The sequence below is a fragment of the Dendrobium catenatum genome, unplaced genomic scaffold, assembly GCF_001605985.2.
Source record: "Dendrobium catenatum unplaced genomic scaffold, ASM160598v2 fragScaff_scaffold_659, whole genome shotgun sequence".
NCBI classification, from domain to species: Eukaryota; Viridiplantae; Streptophyta; class Magnoliopsida; order Asparagales; family Orchidaceae; genus Dendrobium; species Dendrobium catenatum.
In genome coordinates, this window is record NW_021319121.1 from 656,069 (window position 1) to 680,151 (window position 24,083).

Below are 24,083 nucleotides of genomic sequence, written 5' to 3' on the forward strand. Positions count from 1 at the left end.
ATAATTATAATAATAAAATAGGTCGGCATTTATCCCACACATATCAAGATGACAGCAAACTTGTTTAAAAAATAATAAATAAATAAATAAATAAATACATAGCATATACATCAAAGTATCAAACAATATCATAAAATTTAATATACAGTAATATCTATATAATATTCAATATCTAATAAAAATTTAATTTTGAAAGAAACAACTTAAGAAGACTTTAATAATTAATTTATTTTTATTATTTTTTATTTATTAAGTAGTTATTTATTTATGTAATTATTATGCCATAGTTTTAATTAATTAGATTTAGTGTTCTTTATTTTAATAATAAAAGTGTACTGCATGCCTCGTGTTATATTTTCTACGTCCCCACCACTGCATGGCGGCACGTGTTGGGAGGAGAAATGGGCCCGTTAAATGATAGTCGGCGCACGTGGGAGATGACCGGCTCCGGCCAGTCACCTCCCACCCATGTGCTCGCCTGGCCCGCAATAGCCCGAGCCGAGATGAAATTAAATAATAAAAAAAAAATCCTCCCAATTAAACGGTCTCTTTCAAAGGAAAAAAATATATAAAGTGTATGAATGGTGGAGGAAAGCAAGCTAATTAGCTCATGCTGTTTCAATTGAGAGAGAGCGCATAGAGAGAGAATTTATTAGAAGGGTAAGGGGCATTCCAGGAAAAGGAGGGCAACGGATTCTACTTCAAAGAATCTCTGTTCTTATTGCAATGGAGAGGGATTTTCTTGGAGTAGGTGGGCGAAATTCCAGGGCTTTTGTGATGGAGGAGAACCTTGGTGGCCGCTTAGATTCAGGTTTGGTCTTTCAAATGAAAAATCTCAGGAAACTTTGAACCAAATCCTTCTCTTCTCATCTATTCTGTGTTAAAAATTGTATTTTGTTTTATAAAGTTTCTCTTTTTCATCACTTCTGTGTTAAAAATTGTATTTTGTTTTATTAAGTTTCTCTTTTTCTCTGTTTTTTCTTTAATTCTGATAGATTCGTGTTCTGCTTCAAGTTTGTTCTTAAGGAACATTTTGCTTGCTTTAATTCTTCTTTTGGTTTTAAGATATTTGCAGGCTCTTGCTTGCAGTACTATATATGTTCCTGCTTTAAAGCTTTAGCTTTTGTGATTTTTTAGAACTTGGTCTCTCTTTAGCTGGCCCTGTATACTCTTTAATTGCAGCTCGTATAGGTTATTAGTAAAGTGTATTAGTTAAAGCTCCTGGTTTATTATAGTTATCTTTTAGCTAATCCTTTATGCTCATGGATGTATGACTGTTTTGTATTGCTTTGATTCTATTACAGAGTATGCTTCTTGTTTGAATTCCAGGTTTTTGGACAGACTAATATTCACCTGAAGTCCTTAGTACATTTCCCTTGTTTTTCTTTGTACAAAATAGATAACTTTGTTTCACCCTTAGATGATTTCCTGCTGCTTCTATCTATTGCTAGGTTGCTCTGCTGGTTATTTATAGATGACTGGGGTTATTGATCTTACTCTTGATTTTCTCCTTTTGGATTTCAGCCTTCTCAGTTAGTTCAGCTGTTCACTGGCCTTTTCTGAATAGGACTTCTGCACTGCAAAATTTTTTGTCATTTGAGACTTCAGGAGAAGACAAACGCAAAAAATTATTAGTTGAACCTGCTTCGGTTGATGCTTTTAAGGCTAGTAATACAGTTTGTTCTGTAAATGCTACTGAGGTTTGGCCATGATCCTTGGATTCATTTGAAATGTGTAAAGTGTTTGTAATTCAGATTTTAAGCTCTAAGTAGATTTTTTCCTTCATCTTTTTGACCAATTTTAGAAAAAAATGGGTATGGAAAGGCATGGAGTCACACAATTTTCCATGCATGCTTCAACTCAAAGCTTCAATTATGATAGCTTTACAGCAATGTCGCATTCTTCGATCCCCGTTGCCATGACTAGTCCTTTCTTGAACTCTCATGGTTCTTCAAATGGTACCAATCCCACAGCCACAGCAGTAAAGCAACAACCTTTTGCATCAGATGCCTCTTTAGTAAAAAATGTGGTTGGTGCCTTCACACCAAGGTAGATTATTATCTGCATTAGAGTGCTTGGGGATCTCTTGTTTATCACTTCATAAAATGAATTTGCATATTTCCTTCAGGAATGCGGAGAAGCCTCGGACGAAAAATGCCCAGCTTACTATATTCTACGCCGGGTCGGTGAATGTGTATGATGATGTTCCATCCCATATGGTATTGCTCTTAGACTTTACTGTGATTTTATGGATAGAATTGTATGGTTACAATTACATATCAATCATATTAGCTGTGTTTGTTCACTAGGCTCAAGCAATTATGCTTACAGCAAGTAGAGAGTGTAAAACTTCTATAAGTTCTGGACATCCAAGATCAGACGCATATGGCCTGAATTTAACAACAGAAACTCTGAACAATACTGCTAATCATTTGCAACTTTCATGTTCTGAAATCAAGACTGGAATTGAAGCTGGGCTCGCCGACGATAAGATAGGAGCAAAGAGCATTGCAGAGCTGATTTTAACCAGCAAGAATGAGCCCGGTAGAACTATTGAGACATGTATTGGAGCATCGTCTGCCACTATCATGCCAAGAGGTTCATAATTCATTCTTCCAGTGGAACTTTTTTTGTGTATATTTGGTTGGATATATTTTCTTCTTATGTAAGTGTTTAAGAACTTATGGTTCTTCTACTCAGCTGTGCCGCAAGCTCGGAAGGCGTCTCTGGCTCGATTTTTACAGAAGCGGAAGGAGAGGTAAATTGTAGAAATCAACACTGCTGTCTTCTTTTTCCATGATGGATTCTTATGTAAATTTTTTACTCAATTCAAAAGATGTTTCATAAAAACTGTCATATACAACAACAACAACAACATCAAGCCTTTGTCCCCACATGGGGTTGGCTACATGAATCCTTTTTCTCCATTGTGTCATGTTAAAAGTCAAATTCTCGTTTAAATCTAATAAAGAAATATTATTTCTAATATTTTCTAACAAAGTCTTTTTAGATTTGACTCTACCTTTCTTAACATAAGTCAAATCTAATTCCTCTACTTTCCTAACCTGGTCATCGGAAGGCCGCCGTTTTATGTGACCAAACCATCCAAGGCGACTCTCTCTAATCTTATCTTCCACTGGAGCTACTCCAACCTTTTCACGTATACGCTCATTTCGTATTGTATCTCTAAGGGTAAAGCCACTCATCCACCTGAGCATCCTCATCTCTGCAACACTTCACAAAAACTGTCATATGAGTCAAAATATTTATCCCGTTGCCAAAAAAACAGTTTTTTCCAAGGAGAAGTTCTTTCTTATTTCACCCATACAGCATGCATCTGCGTTGAGACAGCTTAAGTTTTTTTTTGGGACAGTTAGGTCAATTAAGGCAGACTCACACACACATCACATACACAAAACTCAAACACAAGTCCTCTTAGTTGGTAGCATAAACCTCCAACCAACAAATCAAGATGAAATATGTGAGACAGCTTGAGTTAAATCAAAGAAGGTTTTGTTCTATATTTGTCAAAATCTCAGTCATCCCTTGGCATTTGATCCCACGGTCAAAAAGAGAATCCGTGGGAGGCTCACCTGGATCACGCCCAATATCCTTCTATATTTGGGTAGCTGAATTAGGAAGGATTATATTGAGGCAATTATGTATCAATTACAAGTTATTTATTTATTTATTAAGACATCTTGTATAGATCTATAAATATGAATAATTTTATATAATAAGTAGAATGTATTTTCACCCTTCTCAAATTCTATGAATTCTAACAATATCGATTATATAGATTTGGCTTCATTAGATCCATTAGATTAGAATTATGACACAATTTAAATGATAATCTTTGATATTTTCCATCTTACATGCAGAGTAAGCAACATGATACCTTATTCTTCTGAGAGAAAAAACCCAGATAGCTCCACTGTGCTTGAAGGTGCTCCTACGTCGAGCAAGTTCTCCTCCACTGATGCCTCAATCTCCAGCAACAAAAGCGATTCATGGCAAGCAGGCCAAACCAAGAGCTGCAGTGACAGTGATGAATCCCCCAGCACAAAATTAGAGATGTAGGCTTAGGCTTTGTTTGGGACAACTTTCTTATTGCTTTCTAAAGCGGCTTTCTAATAAAAAAATTTTTCTTGGACTATAAATTTTTGTACCATGAAGCTACTTTAGAAAACAGTAAGAAACCCATCGCAAACAAAGCTTTAGTTTCTTATTCAATGGCATATCTAATTCTACAATTGTAACCTGTTTCAATTCATTTTAAAGCTTCTATAAAGCAGATGGCTTATCTTATCACATTAATGCTTGTTGATTAAGCCTTTTATGTATGTGATAATTATTAGAATGGCGACTCTTCTTGCTTTACAAGAAGAGAACTTTTATATAGTAATGTGTATTTATTTTACCTTCTTCCCAGTTCTAATGCTGGATGAGTTAATCGTATAGTTAGATGGATTCACGCCCAAAACCTCTCTGCCTTAGGAGAAAGCACTTTCCTCTTAGGCTTAGGCTTCGTTTTGGACGACTTTTTTATTGTTTCTTAAAGCAACTTTTTAGTATAAAATTTTTAATTTTTGTACTAAGAAGTTGCTTTAAGAAGCAGAAAAAAAGCCGTCCCAATCGAAGTCTTAATTTGAGACGGCTTTTTTCTTGATTCTTAAATTGACTTTTTAGTAAAAAATTTAAAAATTTTACTACAAATTATTTTAAGAAGCAATGGACAATGATCTTAAAAATATATAATTTTCTTAAAATAACAAATAATAATAATAATAATAATAAATAATCCCTAATGAAATCCATCTTATTCGAAAGAATTAGATGGAACATAAATATATTTTATTTGATAATTTTATTTAAATGTAATTAACAAATAATTAAAATTATATAGAAGTATATAACAACATACATTTTTATTAACAAATCACTACTCAATGCTAATAAGAATGAGAAGAAATATGTATGGATTTATCTTCATAATTGGCAATTCTTTCCCTGATAAAAAATATAAAAATTAATTTTTAATTAATCAAATAAAAAAATTAAAAGAATTTTTAGTTTCTCCTTAATTTTTTCTGATGGTAGCATTCTCTCAACCAATGTCGATTGCACTCTGGCACCAGCCGTCCGCAACTCCGCATATATAGATATGAGCTTCTTTTGGACGATTACTTAAAGCAATTTTTTAGTACAAAAATTTTAATTTTTATACTTCAAAGCTACTTCAAGCAGCAGGAAAAAAATTATCCCAAACGAAACCATAGTCTTCGTGGACAGCTTTCTTACTACTTTTAGTACAAAATTTTTCTAAAAAATTACTTTAAAAAATAGTACTAAAGTCATAAACAGGAACTTCTCATTCCAGCTAGCTTTCAGAAGCTTCAGCATCAATGAAATGGACCACTCTATTTGTATTCTCCTTTTTGTTTAAAAACTGAAATCATAATCAATCAATGTTTATAAATATGGCATATAATGATGGAGCAAAGCAACAGCTTAATTGAGAGACACCTCCAAACAGAAAAAGTTGAGGAAAATCTGAAGCTATAAAATCTTGCATAGAAAATCTGAATATAGCTAATAAAGAGCTTTCAACAAACCACCAAAAAATGCTCAAGGATATTCCAGCATTATAGTGAAGGATAATAGAAACTCTTCTTCATTGAGTAGTTCAGCAAAACAGGTAGGAAACTTTCAAGCCAAACCAAGAATCTCATGTTCATAAGCTTACAATGCTCTAAACTCCATTAAGAAATATAAGTTTCAGATAGTTCGCAATAAAAAACCATTTGAAGAGTTCAGAAAGAGTACTAACTGGAACAAGGAGGGAGCAAATAAACGTTCAAAACAATCAATGGCGAGGAAAGCCGCGGTGCTCATAAGACAACCAGGAACCAGAATCATAGAGTCCCTTGTCGCTGCCAAAGCCATCGCCATAAGCTCCAGGACCTGGCAGAGAAAGAATCTACAATAAGAAACTGTACAAATTTCGCTATGAGAAAGGGCATATTATTAGGTCCGGTCACCGGACCTAATTTTTCGTCCGGATTCCATGTACTTTCAGTGCGCTTTTGATGTATTTTTAAAAAAGAGCAGCTAATACACAATTTTAGCTGCATATTAGCTGCTCTTTTATTGAGTATTTGAAAAGAGCAGCAAAAGCACAACAAAAGAATAGCAAATACTCAATGAGTAAGATATTTGTTGCGCTTTTGCTATATTTTTGCAAATACTAAACAAAAAAGCAGCTAAATGCAATTAAAATTGTATATTAGCTGCTCTTTTTCAAAAATACATCAAAAGCGCACTAAAAGCGCATGGAATCCGAACGAAAAATTAGGTCAGGTGACCGGACCTAATAATTTGCCATGAGAAAGTGGGATCTAAAAGAAGACTACTACCAGGTCCCCTTGCTCTGTTCTCCAGGCTTATATGCTCTGCCCTCAACTTCTCCACTTCTCTAGCCATGGAAGCAAGGTTCTTATCTAGCACTTGTCTCTGCTCCAATTGGTCTGCATTAGCTTTTTTCTCATACTCATAAGCTGTCCGGGCTCTGACCAGCTCCTGGTGCAGGCCATCAATATCCAGCCTCAGCGTAGATATTTGCTGGTTCTCAGCCTGAATGTGTTTAAGCTCCTTGGACATGTTCTGCACTTCGCCTGAAAGCTCTTTACGCAGACCATCTAGCTTCTGAGCTTCTGATTTTAACTGTATAAGCTCAGCCCTGAGAGGCTCAAGGCCTCGGAGCTCCTTCTCCAGCTTTAAACCCTTTTCAATCAGTTCCCTAGCCTGAGCTTCTTTATCTGCACGAATCTTGGGTATCAACTGTCCAAGCGCATGGAGTTCTTCTTTTGCAGCGGCTATTTCCCTCCTAAATGCAACATTTTCTTCAACAAGCAAATGATTATCAGCGCGAAGCCGACGTATCTCATCGCGCCGTATTGCAATCTCCTCTTCGATTGGGTGAAGAGGCATCGGAGCATGTCGCCTTTGTGGGGGTTGGAGGCCATCATGAAAGCCACGCAGTTCATGGTGACGAGGCAAATCCTGCTGACGAGGCAAACGGCTCCTACCTGCCATAGCTAACCATGGGAAAAAAAAAACCTTTTTTATCTGTTTATTGTAAATGCAATATTTCAGCCATAGCTAACCATGGAAAAAAAAATGTAATGCTGTCATTATGACAAGGCAGCTAGCATAAAATATAAACTTAACGAGAAATATATATTAATTGGCGAATATTGGGATGAATTGCATAATCATATTTAGTTACAAACAAAAAAAATTTATTTATTTTGCACTGTTCAATTATATGCTTTGGGCACATATTGATCATGAATGTTTATAAGATGTGTTCTCTATGAGGCTGATTCCCAATAATAAATTGGTTTGTATGGCTTAGCATAAATTCAGGTTATCTCAATTGTGGTCATTCTCAAGTTCACATTTGTGATGTAAAATTTTAAAAATTACCAATTGACGCCTTGTGATTCCATAGAGATGTAGTTTCATGGCTTACAAGGTTTCCTAAAAATTGTGGTTTTTCTGCCCTTTCATGACATTTGAGGTTTGTTGAAGTAAGCAATTTTTGTGTTACAATAGAGTAGCATGTGAGAGTCTTCTAGCATCAATAGTTGACCCCATCCATATAAGAGGCAAATATTGTTCAAAGTGATTTTAGTTTTGCATTCCAGTCCAGCGGACTGCGGAGATCGAAATCACCAGCTTTTAACGTGAACTTTAAATTTTTAAACATGAACTTTGGATATGACCTTTAGTTATCAGGATTTGAACTTTAGTTTTATTTGTAACTAAGTTTGATTTTATATCAATCATATCTACTAATCTAAAGAAGAGGTTTATATAAAGTGATGAACTTAGATTCGATAAAAAATTTATTCTAGTTCAGGCGTCTACATGTTGAATTCCCTTGAATGCGGTACAACCATCCAAGTGCAACTAATTCCAACGAAATTATCTATGTACCGGCATGCAACCAAGATTTCTTCATTTGGGTGATCTCTTTCCTTTATCTAAATTATTCTAAATACCTTGTTATAGCATTGTTGAAATTCTTGATTTTATTCAAATTTGATACAAATGGTCTTTCAATGGAGGTAATAAAATTCAATTATTTATTATTTTATGGTTCAAATATCTCATTGATTTCTTTGAATTCAATCAATTATTTTATAATTATTTGAATTTTAATTGTTGCATTTATTGGCTGCACCTATAAAACTGAGTTTTTGGGCTTAGTGGTCTTTTACTGAAAATGTTTTTTTTTTTTCTTAAAGTGATCTGGATTAATTGAGTCATCATAGTTGCATTAAAAAAACCAAAAACCAAAATCTGCATTACATCAATAATCTTCGAAGGTGGAAGCCTATAATTCAAAACCTAATACCTTAAAAACTTCTAATTTTATTGAAAGCATAACAGATTAATGCTCCTTCAATCCAAATCATCATCAATGAATCATCAAGTTGAGTTTGACTGTTCGAGTAAGTCAAGCCTCAATACAAATAAAGTTTTAATTTCAGGATCGATTCCATGGTTCAATTAAATTTAAGCTCAAGTCTCTTTAATTTTAAAAAATTTTATAAATTTCTATGCAGATGAATATAAATGTAAATTTATATACTTGTACTTAGTTTTTTTAAAAGGTATATAGAACATAAGCGTGCATCTATGTATAAATATAAATATATTCACATATTGTATACTTATTGTGTGTGTGTATATATATATGAGTGAAGACGAGCACACAAATATATATTTTTACATCAATTTGGCTGATCAAGTTTAATCAAACTAATTTCAAGCAAGCAAATCTTGAGTTGAAGCAAATTGATTCCAATTTTGAGTTTATCACAATTCAAGTGATTATCAAACGAACTTCAGATTTAGAACCAAAAAAAAAAACAACCATGCACATAAATGACCAATAAAATTCATAGCTTGCATAACTTATTCCAGCAAAAAAATAATCATATTTATAAGATGCATGGGATTCCAGCTTATATCTCAATCTTTCTTCTCCAAAAAATAAACCCCAAAAGATGAGTCATCGTTCAGAGAAACAAAATAGTCAAATGGTTGGTATCAGTAATCAGTTCAAAAAAATTTTATTATACGCATTTGGTTAGCTTTAACTCAAATGCTAAGACAAATGAGTTAAGCTCAGGAACGAAAATGCTCAAGGAATTCTTATGAAGCTTGGCATACATGTGACTAGCGCTGAAAACAAAACACTACAAGAACCAGCATAAAAAAGAAAATAGACAATCAATCAACAAACAAGAGAGGCGGACACAGACTACACGTGAGACGTGACTAGCCAAAATGTAATGGGAGATTTGAGAGCTTAATAGAGTAGGATAAGCTCCATTTAAGTTAAACTGTTAGAGCAGAAGAGAGCTCACTGTGGGAGGAGAGGTGAGGAGAAAGGATGCAAGAAGTATCAATCCAGACATCACCAGAGATCCTAAGAGAAAGAGGACGAACCTGCTGAATAGTTTGATGCCTTTACCAAGGAGAACTTTAAGCCTTTGAGTTAAAAATGAAAGAAAAGATCTAAGAACTGGATGGCAGATGTACCTGTAAGGCTGTAAACACACCTCCTAAGCACTTTTGTTTTCTTTTTTTTTTTTTTACTCTGGTTCTAGTACAAGATCTATCATAGAAATTGGGAGATGGAAAATGACAACATGGTAAAGAAAAATGGTAAGCATGCACTAACACGGTTGAAACCAGGTAGATGCTCATTTTTAATTTGTTTTCCAAAACATTATATATAGTCTTCTTATATGATATCGACAATATATCATTATTATTATTATTATTATTATTATCATTATTATTATTATTATTATTATTTGCCTTACCCATTTATTTAGGATCAGCTTTATGAAAACGAAAAAAATTGGCGGGTAATCGTAACCAGTTTCTTGTCAGACCAGCTTTGAAATGATAACATGTGGCATTTAAAAATACAAACCGCATATTTGGATAATTCATCTCCACCCCATAATTTATATGAAAAATGAAAACACTTGTAATAATTTTGAATACCAGATATTAAATTTTGAAAACATTTGCCCTAAATTTTGAATATTTGCGCCCAAGAGATTATTATTATAGAAAGAATATTAAACTTTGAAGATATTTTCATGAAACCATGACATCACAAAAGTGGAGAACATAAATTATTATTTTTCACAAACACGTGAATATCATATGTCATCACTTCAAAGCTATCCTAAAAGGAAATGTGTCAGGACGTCCAAGCACATTGTTTTACTATGAATTCATCTTCCCCATTCATTCAACCTGAGTGCTTCAAGTGCTATCAACTCTAATTTATCCAAGGTAAGCAACATTTTAGCCAAGTTACATTTGTCTTACCTTTTTTTATCTGATTTCAATCTACTCAGGTCATCAGCAACTTTTGGTCTGCATTATAAATTCAAAAAACACAAAAAAAAAAAATTGTCATTTGTAACCCAAATAAAAAGATTCAATGCCCAAAATCCTTCTAATTACAAAAATGTAAGACTAAAATTACCAGAGTTTAGATATTTTTGCATTAACTTTCTCATTTCTAGAAGCCATAACTTAGCATTCATTGATTTCTTTTAATGGTCCACTGTTGAACCCACACAAAATACCAGCTATTATTATTCCCTTAGAAAATTTCCTTCATGTGATAGTCTCTTATCACATAAAACCCCCACAATTCAGTCTCCATTTTATACATCCAATTAAAAACCTAGAAACTATATCCTAACTAATACCCCTATTATTTAATGTAATGAAGCAAAGATATTTGAAACTAGCATACCTATATATCACTCAATCCCCATTTTTATTTGCTTTTTTTTTAACTCTATCCATTAAAAGTGTCTACCATACTTATTGTTACAACTTACAAATCCGAAACTCTTATCTTCTGACGTTTTCATTCTTCTAATAATTCTTTTTTATAAATACCTCCATAACTAACACAAAACCCATAGATTTTGATGTTGATTTGATGTAGCCTATCTGATTTGTTTCTCAGATTATTTATAATTTTAGTTTTCATAAAATATATTAATTTAAATAATCCTCTCCAGTCTCGATAAAATTTTGATTTTGCATTTTTCTTGCACATAATTTAAACTATAAATAAAGAAACTGAAAACTTAAATGATGGGTTCTACCTGTGTTCAGACATTAAGTGAAACAAGCTCTGGAATCCTTTCCATACTTGGCGGCCTTATTTGTTCTTCAACGAACTAAATTCAGCTAGAATTCAACATGATCTTAGAGTTATTCATAAACATGGAGCTGAATTGCCAATCCCAGCCAATACAGACTGACCAATTGAACTTATCAACAATTTAGAAACCCATTAATTTCTAGGTCGAATAGGTAATACATAAAATAAGATGTTGATGGCAGCATTTTCATAATCACTAATCTTTTTTATTCTTATTTTATGAGATTGCGGTCTGCTTGGAAGAAGAGATGATTAAAATTCATTGGTACTTCTTTGCTCAAGATTTTAGAGACAATCATGCCTTTTAAAAGTGATTGTTCCATTAGCTCCATGTTTTATGCAATAATATGATCATATTTAAATATGAAACACTATCATCCACATTCTTCGTTTGTTTCTTCTGAAAGTTGCATGAAGTGTAAAATTTTTAAGGAAAAGCTGAACGAGCAAACTCATAATTAATTAAAAAAAAAATACATAAAAGGCTGTTAACACTACAATATTCAAATCTCTTGCACTTCTATAATATCCAAGTCACCTTTGGTGTACCCGTTTTCTTTTCACTCCTATGGCATTAACTTTTGATAGATAATCATTAATTTTAGATACATAATCATGAAATATCCACTAATGAAAAGGTTTCCTTAGCACACACCAGTTCTAGCTTTAAACAAAGAACTGCAAAAATCAACAAAAATTTTAGTTTTTTACTCACCGAAATACCTTAGATTTAGATTTTAGATATTTTATTGAAGATTTTGCAAGCTATGAAAGATTGATGGGATATTTGCAAGCCAATTCCGCAAACATCATCTAAGGCTATATATAAGGTCACAAATGAAATAAAGGACACCTCACACCCATGATACATAAAATTACAAATCACGAATGGCAGCATATCTAGTATAGAACATCCAATTCATGCCAGTCTTAGGCTATACATAGCATAACCAACGTTTAAAATTACTTAATTGGGTATTGAGGCATTATTCATATGCAAGGCAAGTTGTAAGCCTCAAGGCATTTTGAGACATAAGTCTCAAGGCGTTTTGAGGCGTAAGACTCAAAATTCAAAAATTGTGTCAAGTTAAAATAAAAGTTAAAAGTGATTTTTTATATAATACTCAAATAATATATCAAACAATAGCATATTAGCTTTCTATCAAACTATACAACAACAATTATTTATGTTGTCATGTCTGAGGGGGCCATTATTTAAGTCATCGTCATAATAAATTGGTCTCTCCCACGCCTCATCATGTTGAGTCCAATGCCTTCCAATATATTTCTTCTTCATTTATTTCAATCACATTCTTCTTTCATAAATGCTTGTCATCTACATAAAGATGATCTTAATACTCTAAAATTTTAGAGGCGAAGGTTGAGGCAGTGTGCGTATTTCAAGTGATCCCCAACGGTGGCTATGGTTGTGGTAGTTGTGGCGAAGGCGGTCAGCTGGGGGTCAAGGCAATCGAGATGAAGTTGTTACAACTTGGGGGTGCATGAAAGTGTAATTTGTTCGGAGCTTTCTATTAGGATTTAGGTAAGTTGTAATAAAATAATATTTAAATAGGGTGAGCCGTACGTCTCACGCCAACAACGCGAGGAGCAACTCAAAGCGACCCTCAACCAAGTTGAGGCGCAAGCCTCATAAAAAAGTATGAGGCGTAAGCCTCAAAGCATTTTTCACTGGAATTGCACTAAGGCGGGCCTCAAGACAAGCTTCATATTGCATAATTTTAAACAACGAGGGTAACTAACAAATTCTTGTAAGCTCGTGGTTGGCTCATCCTCCATCAAAAAGCCAAGGTCAATAGCCTAGAAAAGGATCTAAGGCTGAGTAGCAAGCCGCGTTGGCAGAACGATGCCAAAAATATAATGAAAGGGCTACAAAATTGTAAATATTATAAAAGTAAAATATGAAAATTGATTTTTTTTTTTTAAAAGAAACATGAAATAATAAGAAGTATAATGTCCACGGGCATATTTAACCACCCAAAAAGCTCATGGACAACAAGATGCTTGCCCAATTAAAATAAAAAACAGCAACGCCAAAAAAAATATAATGTAAGGGCCAACTCAAATCGCATTAAATTAAGAAAGTCTAAATATATTATATATTTACATAAAAAAATGGAAGTGCTCAGGTTTTCTGCTACAATCCTACATTTTAAAACCTAATCTGCTATATAGGCAGGTTTCCAACTGAGTAGTACTTGAAGGTGGCAGTAAATTGTCATAATAGCTTTGAATCTCTATAATTTTCACTTACAATTCCTCTCCCCTCTGATCTATTTACTTTCCATGATTCCCTCTCATGCCTCATGTGCCACATTAGCATAACCGTCATCGATATTGTAGCACCATAACACTGCTCAGATCATAGCAACCTTATTTTATTGGGGTTCATTTTTAGTCATTTTATTTAGATTTCATATTATTTCCTTTTTCAGCATTTGATGATAAGACTTTAGCCGTGATTTAGACTTTTTTAGAACTGGGCACTATATTCTATATAAACTTAATGATATTTTAATTCTAGTATAATAGAGCAAAGGATGAAGATCAAAAAGTGAAGTGCATTAAAGATGAAGATCAAAAAGTGTTTTTATTAGAAGAGGATATTCAACAAAGGTGGATGAAATATTTTGATAAGCTTTCAATGAAGATTGTGAGAATATGATTGACTTCAGTGACCTGAAAACCCTAAATAAAAATTGAGATTTTTTTTATTTTATCAGTGTATTAGTCATGATTATTCGACAAGTTTTACGCTGGTTGTCGACTACCTAATATGACACAATAGAGAAAAAGGATTCATGTAGCCGACCCCACGTAGTGGGATAAAGGCTTGATGTTGTTGGTGTTGGTGGTGGTGGTGCATTAGTAAAATCAAAGTTAGAGAGGATTTAAAAGAAAATGAAGTGAGGAAAAGTTGTTGGACCTAATAATATTCCAATAGAGGTATGAAAATGCTTAAAAGATGAAAACATTTCTTGGCTTACAAAACATTCTAATAATATTTTGAAGATTAAAAAGATTTCATATAAGTGGAGAATGAGTGTGTTGATTCCTGCTTTTAAAAATTAAAAAGATGCTCAAGAGTGAAAATTATAGCTGGAGACGGGAGTAAATTATAGAGGAATTAAGTTAATGTATCATACTTTAAAGCCATGGGAGAGAGTTATTGAGCATAAGTTACGTCGTGATTCTAATGTTTCTCAAAATCAATTTGCATTCATCTCAAGTAGGTCTACTATGAAAGCTATACATTTATTGAGAGCATGGTTTAAAATTGCGCAATATGAGGCTCGCCTTGAGGTCTGCCTTTGTACAATTCCAGTAAAAAACGCCTCAATGGTTATGCCTTGAGTTTCTTTTATGAGGCTTGCGCCTCAACTTGGTTGAGGCCCGCCTCGCCTCACGCTATATATATTAAAACTTACATAAATCTTGAAGTAAATGCCCGATATTGGACTCTATAGGAGAGGATGAAGAGGAGAGAGCAGTTCATCATAATGATGATTCAAATGAAGAACCCCTTAGTGATGACAGTGCTGATGACTTATGAGTTCTTATGTGATATTTCATTGCTATTTATTTTTGAAAATTGAAATTATATTTTAATGAAAAGAATGCTAAGATTTGGGAAAGATAGAATTTTGAGTTGAACTAAATTTCATGTTGTCTTATTATTGGGATATTTTGATTTCACTTCATATATTATGCTTTTTATGTTTTATATTATCCACTCATTAGTATATAAAAAATTTATCATTTTATGTTTACGCAATCTTTTGATTTTGAGGCTTACGCCTCAAAACGCCTTGAGGCTTACCCCTCGCCTCACGAATGAAAAACGCCCCAATACCCGAATATGCAATTTTAAACATTGATTGAGAGATTTGATGGAGAAGTATAGAGAGAATAAGGATGATCTATATATAATATTTATTGATTTAGAGAAAGCATATGATAGAGTTCCAAGAGAAGTAATATGGAGAGTTCTAGAAAAGAAAAGGGTTAATAATGCTTATAGTCAAGTCATTAAGGATATGTATGCAAAAGTTGTTACTTGCGTTCAAACAAAAGGTAGTTTGACCAAGTATTTGTCTATGTTGGATTACATAAAGGATCAGCCTTAAGCCCTTTATTTTCCTTTAGTCATGGATGTTCTTACTAGACATTTGCAATAGGATGTACTCTGACGTATGTTTTTTGTTGATGATATTCTTCTTGTTTATAAGACTAGCGAGTGAGTTGAAGGTAAACTTGAATTATGGAGGTCAACAATAAAGTCTAAAAGTTTTCATTTGAGTAGATCCAAAATCGAATACATGGAGTGTAATTTTAATAGTGTAATAGAACTAGTGGGGGGTTGTGACTTTGAGTGATCAAGTCATTAATAGGAGTATTTTAGGTATCTCGAGTCTATTGTTCAGAGTGATGGTGAAATAGATGGGGATATTATTAATAGAATTCAACTTAAATGGTAAGTGGAGGAATGCATCGGGCTTGTTGTGTAATAGAAAAGTTTGTGTTATAGAAAAGTACCTCTCAACTTAAGAAAAAATTATATAAGATAGTTGTGAGATCTGCAATGCTTTATGGTGCAGAATGTTGTCCATTAAAACACAAGCATAAAATTAAGTTAAGTATTGTAGAGATGAGAATGATCAGGTGGATGAGTGGCTTTATGATGCGGACATCCGACGATGGACGATATTCATAGGAAGAGTCGAAGATCGACGACCGAGATCACTCCGTTTTATTTTAGTTATTTAATTGTATTTTGATTTAATTTTGCAATTTTTCTTTTTTACCCTTTTATTTAAGAGTCTTGTCTTATGTAAGCCCAAGGGGCAAATGTGTCTTTTAGTTTCTTTTGAGGCCTATATATAGAGGCCCCTTCTCATGTATTAGGTATGATAGAATTATAATAAAATTTGTGTGCTGCACTTGTGTTCTTTTGGGAGTACGTTAGTGAGATTCCTATAGGAAGGAATCGGAGTTTTCACCAGCCGCATGATGGGTCCGGGCTCGTGGCTTGAAGTCTCTTGGAGAAGGGCAACGTATCACTCGTCAGTCTTTGAAAGAGTCCAAGGCTCGCGGTTTTATCTTTTATCTTTTGTTTCTTTGTTTTTATTCCTTCGTGTTATTCTTAGTCACTATCTTCATCCTCTCCCTACTTCCACCAAACTGGCCTTAGCTCCACCACCACTCACAGCCAAGCCACAAGTCGTCGTCCCTCCCCTTGGTTTCCTCCCATCTCCACTTGCCATTAAGTTTTCCTAAAATAGTTTTCATATTTTAGGTAACTATCTTAATGGTCAAATTTAAATCTATTTAAATTTGAATAGTTGTCTAATTTACAAATCCTATTTTAGAAAACTTACTAATTCATAGCCTATTTAAATTTTGAATTAGATTTGGATGAAATCTTTCATTCCAAATTTAATTTATTAATTTAGAAAAGCTTTGAATGCCTCATTAAACTCGCTCCTTTATTCCCTTCCTTTTCTTGCAAAATTAATTTGGGAAATATTTCCTTTCAATTCCCCCAATCCAAATTTAAAATTTAAATTATTTCCTTAAATAGGATTCTATTTTAGGAAACTCCTTCAATCTAATTCAAATTAACAAATAAATTAGATGGGAATTAATTTCTTTTCCTTAAGTTGGGATTCCCAAAGAGATTACTTATTCAATTTTGAATTTTGAATAAATTCCTAAAATAGATTGATCTATTTTAGGAAAGTCTCTAAATCAAATCCCAATTAATGGCCTCCACTTACGGCCGGCCCCTCCCCTTTCTATATTCCCTCTCCAATTAATTCCACTCAATTAATTAATTCTCTAATTAGATATCCCATTAAGGGAATTAATTAATTCAAATTCCAAATCTCCCCCACCCCCATACCCATTCTACATCACTTTACTATTAGAGGCAGCATACGAAACGAGCATATACGTGAAAAGGTTGGAGTAGCTTCAATGGCACAAAAGATTAGAGAGAGTTGCCTTAGATGGTTTGGTCACATAAATGTCAATCATCCAATTACCCGATCATGAGAGTAGATGAATTAGATATGGCTTACGTTAAGAAATGTAGAGATAGAATTAAAAAGACTTGGTTAGAAAATATTAAAAATGACTTTTTCTTTATTAGATTTAAATGAGAATTTGAATTCTTAACAAGACACCGCGAAAAAAAGGATTCATGTAGTCGACCCCATGTAGTGTGATAAAAGCTTGATGTTGTTGTTGTCATTGTTATAGAGGAAAGGATTAAAATCATAGAACTGTAGCTGTCACTGGCAAAATACTAGAATGGTCCAAGGTTTTCTTCTTCCTATGAGTGATTGCAACAATCCTACAAGATAAACTTAACCGGTCTTCTTTGTCAAGAAACCATCCCCCTAAACCACACCAAATCCTCCACTTCATCTCTTCTCCCAGACTCCCACTAGTAAGATGTTTAGAAGAAACATTTCAAAGATTGAGAAAATGTTTTACCCTTAATGATAGATGCATTGAAAGATGGAAGAGTTATGTTCTAGGACGTTGTTCAAAGCCATCAAATTTGATGAATAAAACAACCAAATCTCAAAATAGACAAAATGTGAAGAAAGATGATATTGTCAAGGGAGACACGTAAGTAGAATATCACATTTTAAAATGAAAAAAAAATTGTTGGAGAAGGAAATAAAATTTTCAAGATAAAATAAATAAGAATATTCAGCGGTGAAATTTGAGTGGTGTACAAACAATTTAGCTATAGATGAAAAACAAAGATAGCCTTCGTGATAGGATTTGGACTCTTTCTATTACCATGGTAATTGCAAGATGCATTCATTGCCATCAAATTCCGCCACCATTTTTGTATCGATGGACCAGAATCCTAGCTAACCAAAGTTAACTGCATGGCTATGTTTATTGCAGCTGAACCATCTATTCCATGATATTTAGACAGAATCCTGATCCCATGAAGATGATTGAGTTTTGACGACGTTAAGGAAAACCTTACCAATCATCAAGGAAGTATATCATCAAATTCAATAGGTTGATATGGTTCATAATGATAAAAAGGCAAGAAAAACATATCAATTTAACGAGTAACACCATTTAAAATTTTAAACTTTTTATCCAATGGAATGATCAAGAGGGGCCAAATCAAAGCATGTTGATCTATGAAAAACAAGCAAAATTGAACACCATGTATGTTGAAAACTGAAATTCCAAGATTGACAATTCTTTTTTTTTTCTTGAATTATAAGTCAAACTTTCAAATCTCAAACAATAATGCATGCGATGTGACGCCATCGCCAACCTCGCAAAACCTCTGCCCCTCCCTAAACGAACATCATTATCAACCTTCTAAGACCTTCATCCCTACCAACATATGACACGAGGCAACACAATCACCAAACTTGCGAGACCTTCCGCCCCTACGCGTGATGTGATGACAATCCTGGCCTTCTGAGTATTGTCCCTCGACACATGTAATGTGACACGATGCATTACCAACATTGTCAGCCCAAGTACTTAGCCTGAAATGCGACGCCCGCCATCCCTACGACCTAGCTAACCTTGCAGTACTTCTATCCCTCCCTGTGGCAACGCCAACAACACATGATATTCGTTCCTCCCCACAAAACTGCAACAATTCTGGCCATATTGTTGTTCCCAATGTTTGTTTTAAATTTTGCTACATTTTTTATTCTACTAGGGTCTCCATTGAAAGTTTATACTTTTTCTATGGCTTCCATAAGGGCTATACACAAAACATTCAAGCAATTGCTTACCTCAACTTCACACTTCTATAACACAACTATGAACCAAAGGAATTGTGTACGTCAACCTCATGCTTATACATAAAAATTAGCAACCCAAAAAATTGTGTGCATCAACCACACACTTCTACATCACAACTATGAACCTATGCAACGTTAAGAGGACAAGCAAAGGGGAAGTATGACAATAACAAGAAGGAAAGAATGTTGCTCAATTTTTATATTATTCCCAGCATCTCAAAGTAAAAAAAGGCAAAATTGCACATCATGTAGGTTATTACCATGCCTTCTCTTAACTTTTTATAAATCTAAAGTAACTTTTTTCTTCTTGTATATTATTCCTGGCATCTCAAAGCAAAACAAGGTCACATTGTAAATCATTTAGGTTATTATCATGCTTTCTCTTTAATTTTTACAATCTAAAGAACCTTTTTCTTCCTTCGTATTGTTTAAGATTTTTCGTTTGAAAGTAATTGTAGAATAACATTGATTATTACTAACCGCTAATTCTAGGTGCTATAATCTTCTCTTTAGTCACTAAATAGATTTAAAATTATGTGATAATGCAACAACAACAACAACAACAACAACAACAATATCAAGTCTTTGTCCCACTATGTGGGGTCGGCTACATGAATCCTTTTTCTCCATTATGTCCTGTAAAAGTTAAATTCTCGTTTAAATCTAATAAAGAAAAAAGGATTAAAATCATAGAACTGTAGCTGTCATTGGCAAAATCCTAGAATGGTCGAAGGTTTTCTTCTTCCTATGAGTGATTGCAACAATCCTACAAGATAAACTTAACCGGTCTTCTTTGTCAAGAAACCATCCCCCTAAACCACACCAAATCCTCCACTTCATCTCTTCTCCCACTAGTAAGATGTTTAGAAGAAACATTTCAAAGATTGAGAAAAAAATGTTTTACCGTTAATGATAGATGCATTGAAAGATGGAAGAGTTATGTTCTAGGACGTTGTTCAAAGCCATCAAATTTGATGAATAAAACAACCAAATCTCAAAATAGACAAAATGTGAAGATAGATGATATTGTCAAGGGAGACACGTAAGTAGAATATCACATTTTAAAATGAAAAAAAAAAATTGTTGGAGAAAGAAATAAATTTTTCAAGATAAAATAAATAAAAATATTCAGCAGTGAAATTTGAGTGGTGTACAAACGATTTAGCTATAGATGAAAAACAAAGATAGCCTTCGTGATAGGATTTGGACTCTTTCTATTACCATGGTAATTGCAAGATGCATTCATTGCCATCAAATTCAGCCACCATTTTTGTATCGATGGACCAGAATCCTAGCTAACCAAAGTTAACTGCGTGGCTATGTTGATTGCAGTTGAACCATTTATTCCATGATATTTAGACAGAATCCTGATCCCATGAAGATGATTGAGTTTTGACGACGTTAAGGAAAACCTTACCAATCATCAAGGAAGTATATCATCAAATTCAAGAGGTTGATATGGTTCATAATGATCAAAAGGCAAGAAAAACATATCAATTTAACGAGTAACACCATTTAAAATTTAAAACTTTTTATCGAATGGAATGATCATATTAAGAGGAGCCAAATCAAAGCATTTTGATCTATGAAAGACAAGAAAAATTGAAGACCATGCAAATGTTGAAAACTGAAATTCCAAGATTGACAATTCTTTCTTTTTTTCTTGAATTATAAGTCAAACTTTCAAATCTCAAACAATGATGCATGCGATGTGAGTAATTGTGAATACCTCGCAAAACCTCTGCCCCTCCCTAAACGAACATCATTATCAACCTTCTAAGACCTTCATCCCTACCAACGTATGACAAGAGGCAACACAATCACCAAATTTGCGAGACCTTCCGCCCCTACGCGTGATGTGATGACAATCCTGGCCTTCTAAGTATTGTCCCTCGACACATGTAATGTGACGCGATGCATTACCAACATTGTCAGCCCAAGTACTTAGCCTGAAATGCGAAGCCCACCATCCCTACGACCTAGCTAACCTTGCAGTACTTCTATCCCTCCCTGTGGCAACACTGACAACACGTGATATTCGTTCCTCCCCACAAAACTGCAACAATTCTGGCCATATTGTTGTTCCCAATGTTTGTTTTAAATTTTGCTACATTTTTTATTCTACTAGTGTCTCCCTTGAAAGTTTATACTTTTTCTATGGCTTCCATAAGGGCTATACACAAAACATTCAAGCAATTGTTTACCTCAACTTCACACTTCTATAACACAACTATGAACCAAAGGAATTGTGCGTCAACCTCATGCTTATAAATAAAAATTAGCAACCAAAAAAATTGTGTGCATCAACCACACACTTCTACATCACAACTATGAACCTATGCAACGTTAGGAGGACAAGCAAAGGGGAAGTATGACAATAACAAGAAGGAAAGAATGTTGCTCAATTTTTATATTATTCCAGCATTACAAAGTAAGAAAAGGCGAAATTGCACATCATGTAGGTTATTACCATGCCTTCTCTTAACTTTTTATAAATCTAAAGCAACTTTTTTCTTCTTGTATATTATTCGGCATCTCAAAGCAAAACAAGGTCACATTATAAATCATTTAGGTTATTATCACGCTTTCTCTTTAATTTTTACAATCTAAAGAACCTTTTTCTTCCTTTGTATTGTTTAAGATTTTTCGTTTGAAAGTAATTCTAGAATAGCATTGATTATTACTAACCGCTAATTCTAGGTGTTATAATCTTCTCCTTAGTCACTAAATAGATTTAAAATTATGTGATAATGCAACAAAAACAACAACAACAACAACAACAATATCAAGTCTTTGTCCCACTACGTGGGGTCAGCTACATGAATACTTTTTCTCCATTATGTCCTGTAAAAGTCAAATTCTCGTTTAAATCTAATAAAGAAATATCATTTCTAATATTTTCTAACCAAGTCATTTAAGGTCTACCTCTATCTTTCTTAACATAAGTCAAATCTAATACCTCAACTATCCTAACTGGGACATCGGAAGGCCTCCGTTTTATGTGACCAAACCATCTAAAGCAACTCTCTCTAATCTTATCTTCCACTGGAGCTACTTCAAAATTTTCACGTATATGCTCATTTTGTATCCTATCTATAAGGGTAAAGCCACTCAACCACATGAGCATCCTCATCTCTGCAACACTAAACTTAGTATTATGCTTCTCTTTTAATGGCCAACATTCGGATGCCAAAATTATGTGATAATGCGTCAAAGCAAAATTCCATATGGTGAAGTAGAAATGATGGTTTTCCTCTTATTTGCCATTATTTTTGGTGGAAAAGGATAAAAACATAGTTTTGAATGTTTATTTAATGCAAGAGAAATGGACCTGCATGCATAGGGGCTTTTCAATAGCCAAACGTGTTTTAAGGAAGAAATAAAGCATGGAGTGTACTCCTTCCACTTTCCAAGTTATATTTAGTGCTTGTAACAAAAAATATATATACTTTACCATATTATGATGCTTGTGATTTTCAACCAAGCAAAGTTGTTATTTCATCAAATTTATCTAGTTTGATATTAAAATTAAAACCTTACCAAAGAATAATTGTTGTGATTCCAAAATCCAACCCAAGTAACTGAAAAATCACTAGTAACCTTTTGAAAAAATAAACCAAATGATATTTTCGGTCAACTGTTCGTTCAAGGTAAATAACAAGCCCTTAACAAACATGAATAAAACAACTTCTTTTTTTGGTCATCAGTCAAGATTTCATATTTTAGATTATTGTTTTGAGCCTTCAAGCATCTAGTTAAAATTTAGCCCAACTAATCTTACAACCACATTCGATCCAGATCCAAGGGAACCATGGCCAAGCAAAACAAATAAAAAAAGTAGAGTTAAATCAAGAAAAAAACCAAACAACAACAATCTAACGCTCAAATCTTCTGGTGCACATTCAGGTACTTTAAGCATGGATTCATTGAAAAAAACTACCCAAACGGCCATGATGATGATTAAATACAAGCAGATCGAGGAGACAACTCGAAACCACATTTATGCACTCAAGAAACTTCCTAATCCCCAAATACCTTGCCCCTCCCACAGCTAAGCGCCCTTTTGTAATAAAACAAAGCATCCATTACCACGAAGAAAAGCAAAATACATAAAAATATGAAGAAAACAAAATTAAAAATTTAAGAAATCCCAACAGGTAATATCGAAGATTCATTCACCAAAAACAATTTAAAAGCTTGAGAAACACATCCATGGCAGAGCAGCAAGTGCGGAAGCTTACTAGCCAAGGAAAGGCGATTTCAAGATGTGAAGGCTCCGGTGTGCAGCTTCGTCGAGCCGCTGGGAGACCTAGAAACCAGAGTACGAACGAAACCCTCCCACTCACTATTTAGCAGCACAAGGGTTTAGTCACAACACCACCGCGCTCATAGGGACAACCCGATGAACAACGTGATATTTACAAATTGAGATATTTACATGAGATGATAATTTAACTTTTTTATAAATAAATGATAGTTTAATTTATTTATAAATAATAATAATTAATTAATTTTTTATTTTATTTTGATTATAATAAAAATGTATAGATATTATTAGATGTAAAATTTGAATTAATGTTTTATAAATGCTTATTGCATGGTTAAATGTTTTTTTTTTTTTTTTTTTTTTTTTTTTTTCAGTTTTTTTTTTTTTTACTTTTTTCAGTTTTTTTTCATGTCAAAAATATGACCAAACAAATATAAAATTAGTCTTACTAAAAGATGTTAAAATTGGAAAATAAATTTAAATATTGATTGATAAACTTTTTTTTTATTATTTTGTATATCTAAATCTTCATAATATTTTGTTCAAGCCACATTATACTCATCCTCTTTATCACTAGTTTATTAGAGAACTCGTCATAATCAAGTGACAATAATGAAAGAACTCGTCCCAATTGGCGAGTAAAGCCTAATAGCCAACCCTAGCAACTACTATTTATGAAGGCGGGCCAAACAACTATGGAGGATGGTGCTATGCAAATAGTCAT

The 24,083-nt window shown here is 33.6% G+C and overlaps 2 protein-coding genes across 2 annotated transcripts; one reads left to right on the forward strand and one right to left on the reverse strand.

Moving 5' to 3' along the window:
* Nucleotides 1–612: 612 nt before the first annotated feature.
* Nucleotides 613–4,424, forward strand: LOC110094727 (protein TIFY 6b). Its single transcript, XM_020820024.2, has 7 exons — nt 613–811; nt 1,525–1,700; nt 1,805–2,049; nt 2,129–2,219; nt 2,310–2,598; nt 2,701–2,758; nt 3,882–4,424. The coding sequence occupies exons 1-7, from the start codon at nt 727–729 to the stop codon at nt 4,078–4,080; spliced, it is 1,143 nt and encodes a 380-aa protein (XP_020675683.2). The 5' UTR covers nt 613–726; the 3' UTR covers nt 4,081–4,424.
* A 1,211-nt stretch (nt 4,425–5,635) lies between these two features.
* On the reverse strand, nt 5,636–23,493 carry LOC110094770 (protein FLX-like 3). The gene is made up of 3 exons (XM_020820097.2): nt 23,334–23,493; nt 6,417–7,097; nt 5,636–5,964 (listed from the first exon to the last, which is right to left on the reverse strand). The coding sequence occupies exons 2-3, from the start codon at nt 7,093–7,095 to the stop codon at nt 5,867–5,869; spliced, it is 777 nt and encodes a 258-aa protein (XP_020675756.1). The 5' UTR covers nt 7,096–7,097; nt 23,334–23,493; the 3' UTR covers nt 5,636–5,866.
* Between the last annotated feature and the right edge of the window lie 590 nt (nt 23,494–24,083).

Bases quoted from the DNA above. Each gene is read 5' to 3' on its own strand.
- LOC110094770 (XM_020820097.2), bottom strand. From the start codon at position 7,095: ATGGCAGGTAGGAGCCGTTTGCCTCGTCAGCAGGATTTGCCTCGTCAC. The intron at 5,965-6,416 runs GTAGTAGTCTTC...TTTCTCTGCCAG, and splicing joins GAACAGAGCAAGGGGACCTG to GTCCTGGAGCTTATGGCGAT.
- LOC110094727 (XM_020820024.2), top strand. From the start codon at position 727: ATGGAGAGGGATTTTCTTGGAGTAGGTGGGCGAAATTCCAGGGCTTTT. The intron at 2,050-2,128 runs GTAGATTATTAT...TATTTCCTTCAG, and splicing joins GTTGGTGCCTTCACACCAAG to GAATGCGGAGAAGCCTCGGA. The intron at 2,759-3,881 runs GTAAATTGTAGA...TCTTACATGCAG, and splicing joins TTACAGAAGCGGAAGGAGAG to AGTAAGCAACATGATACCTT.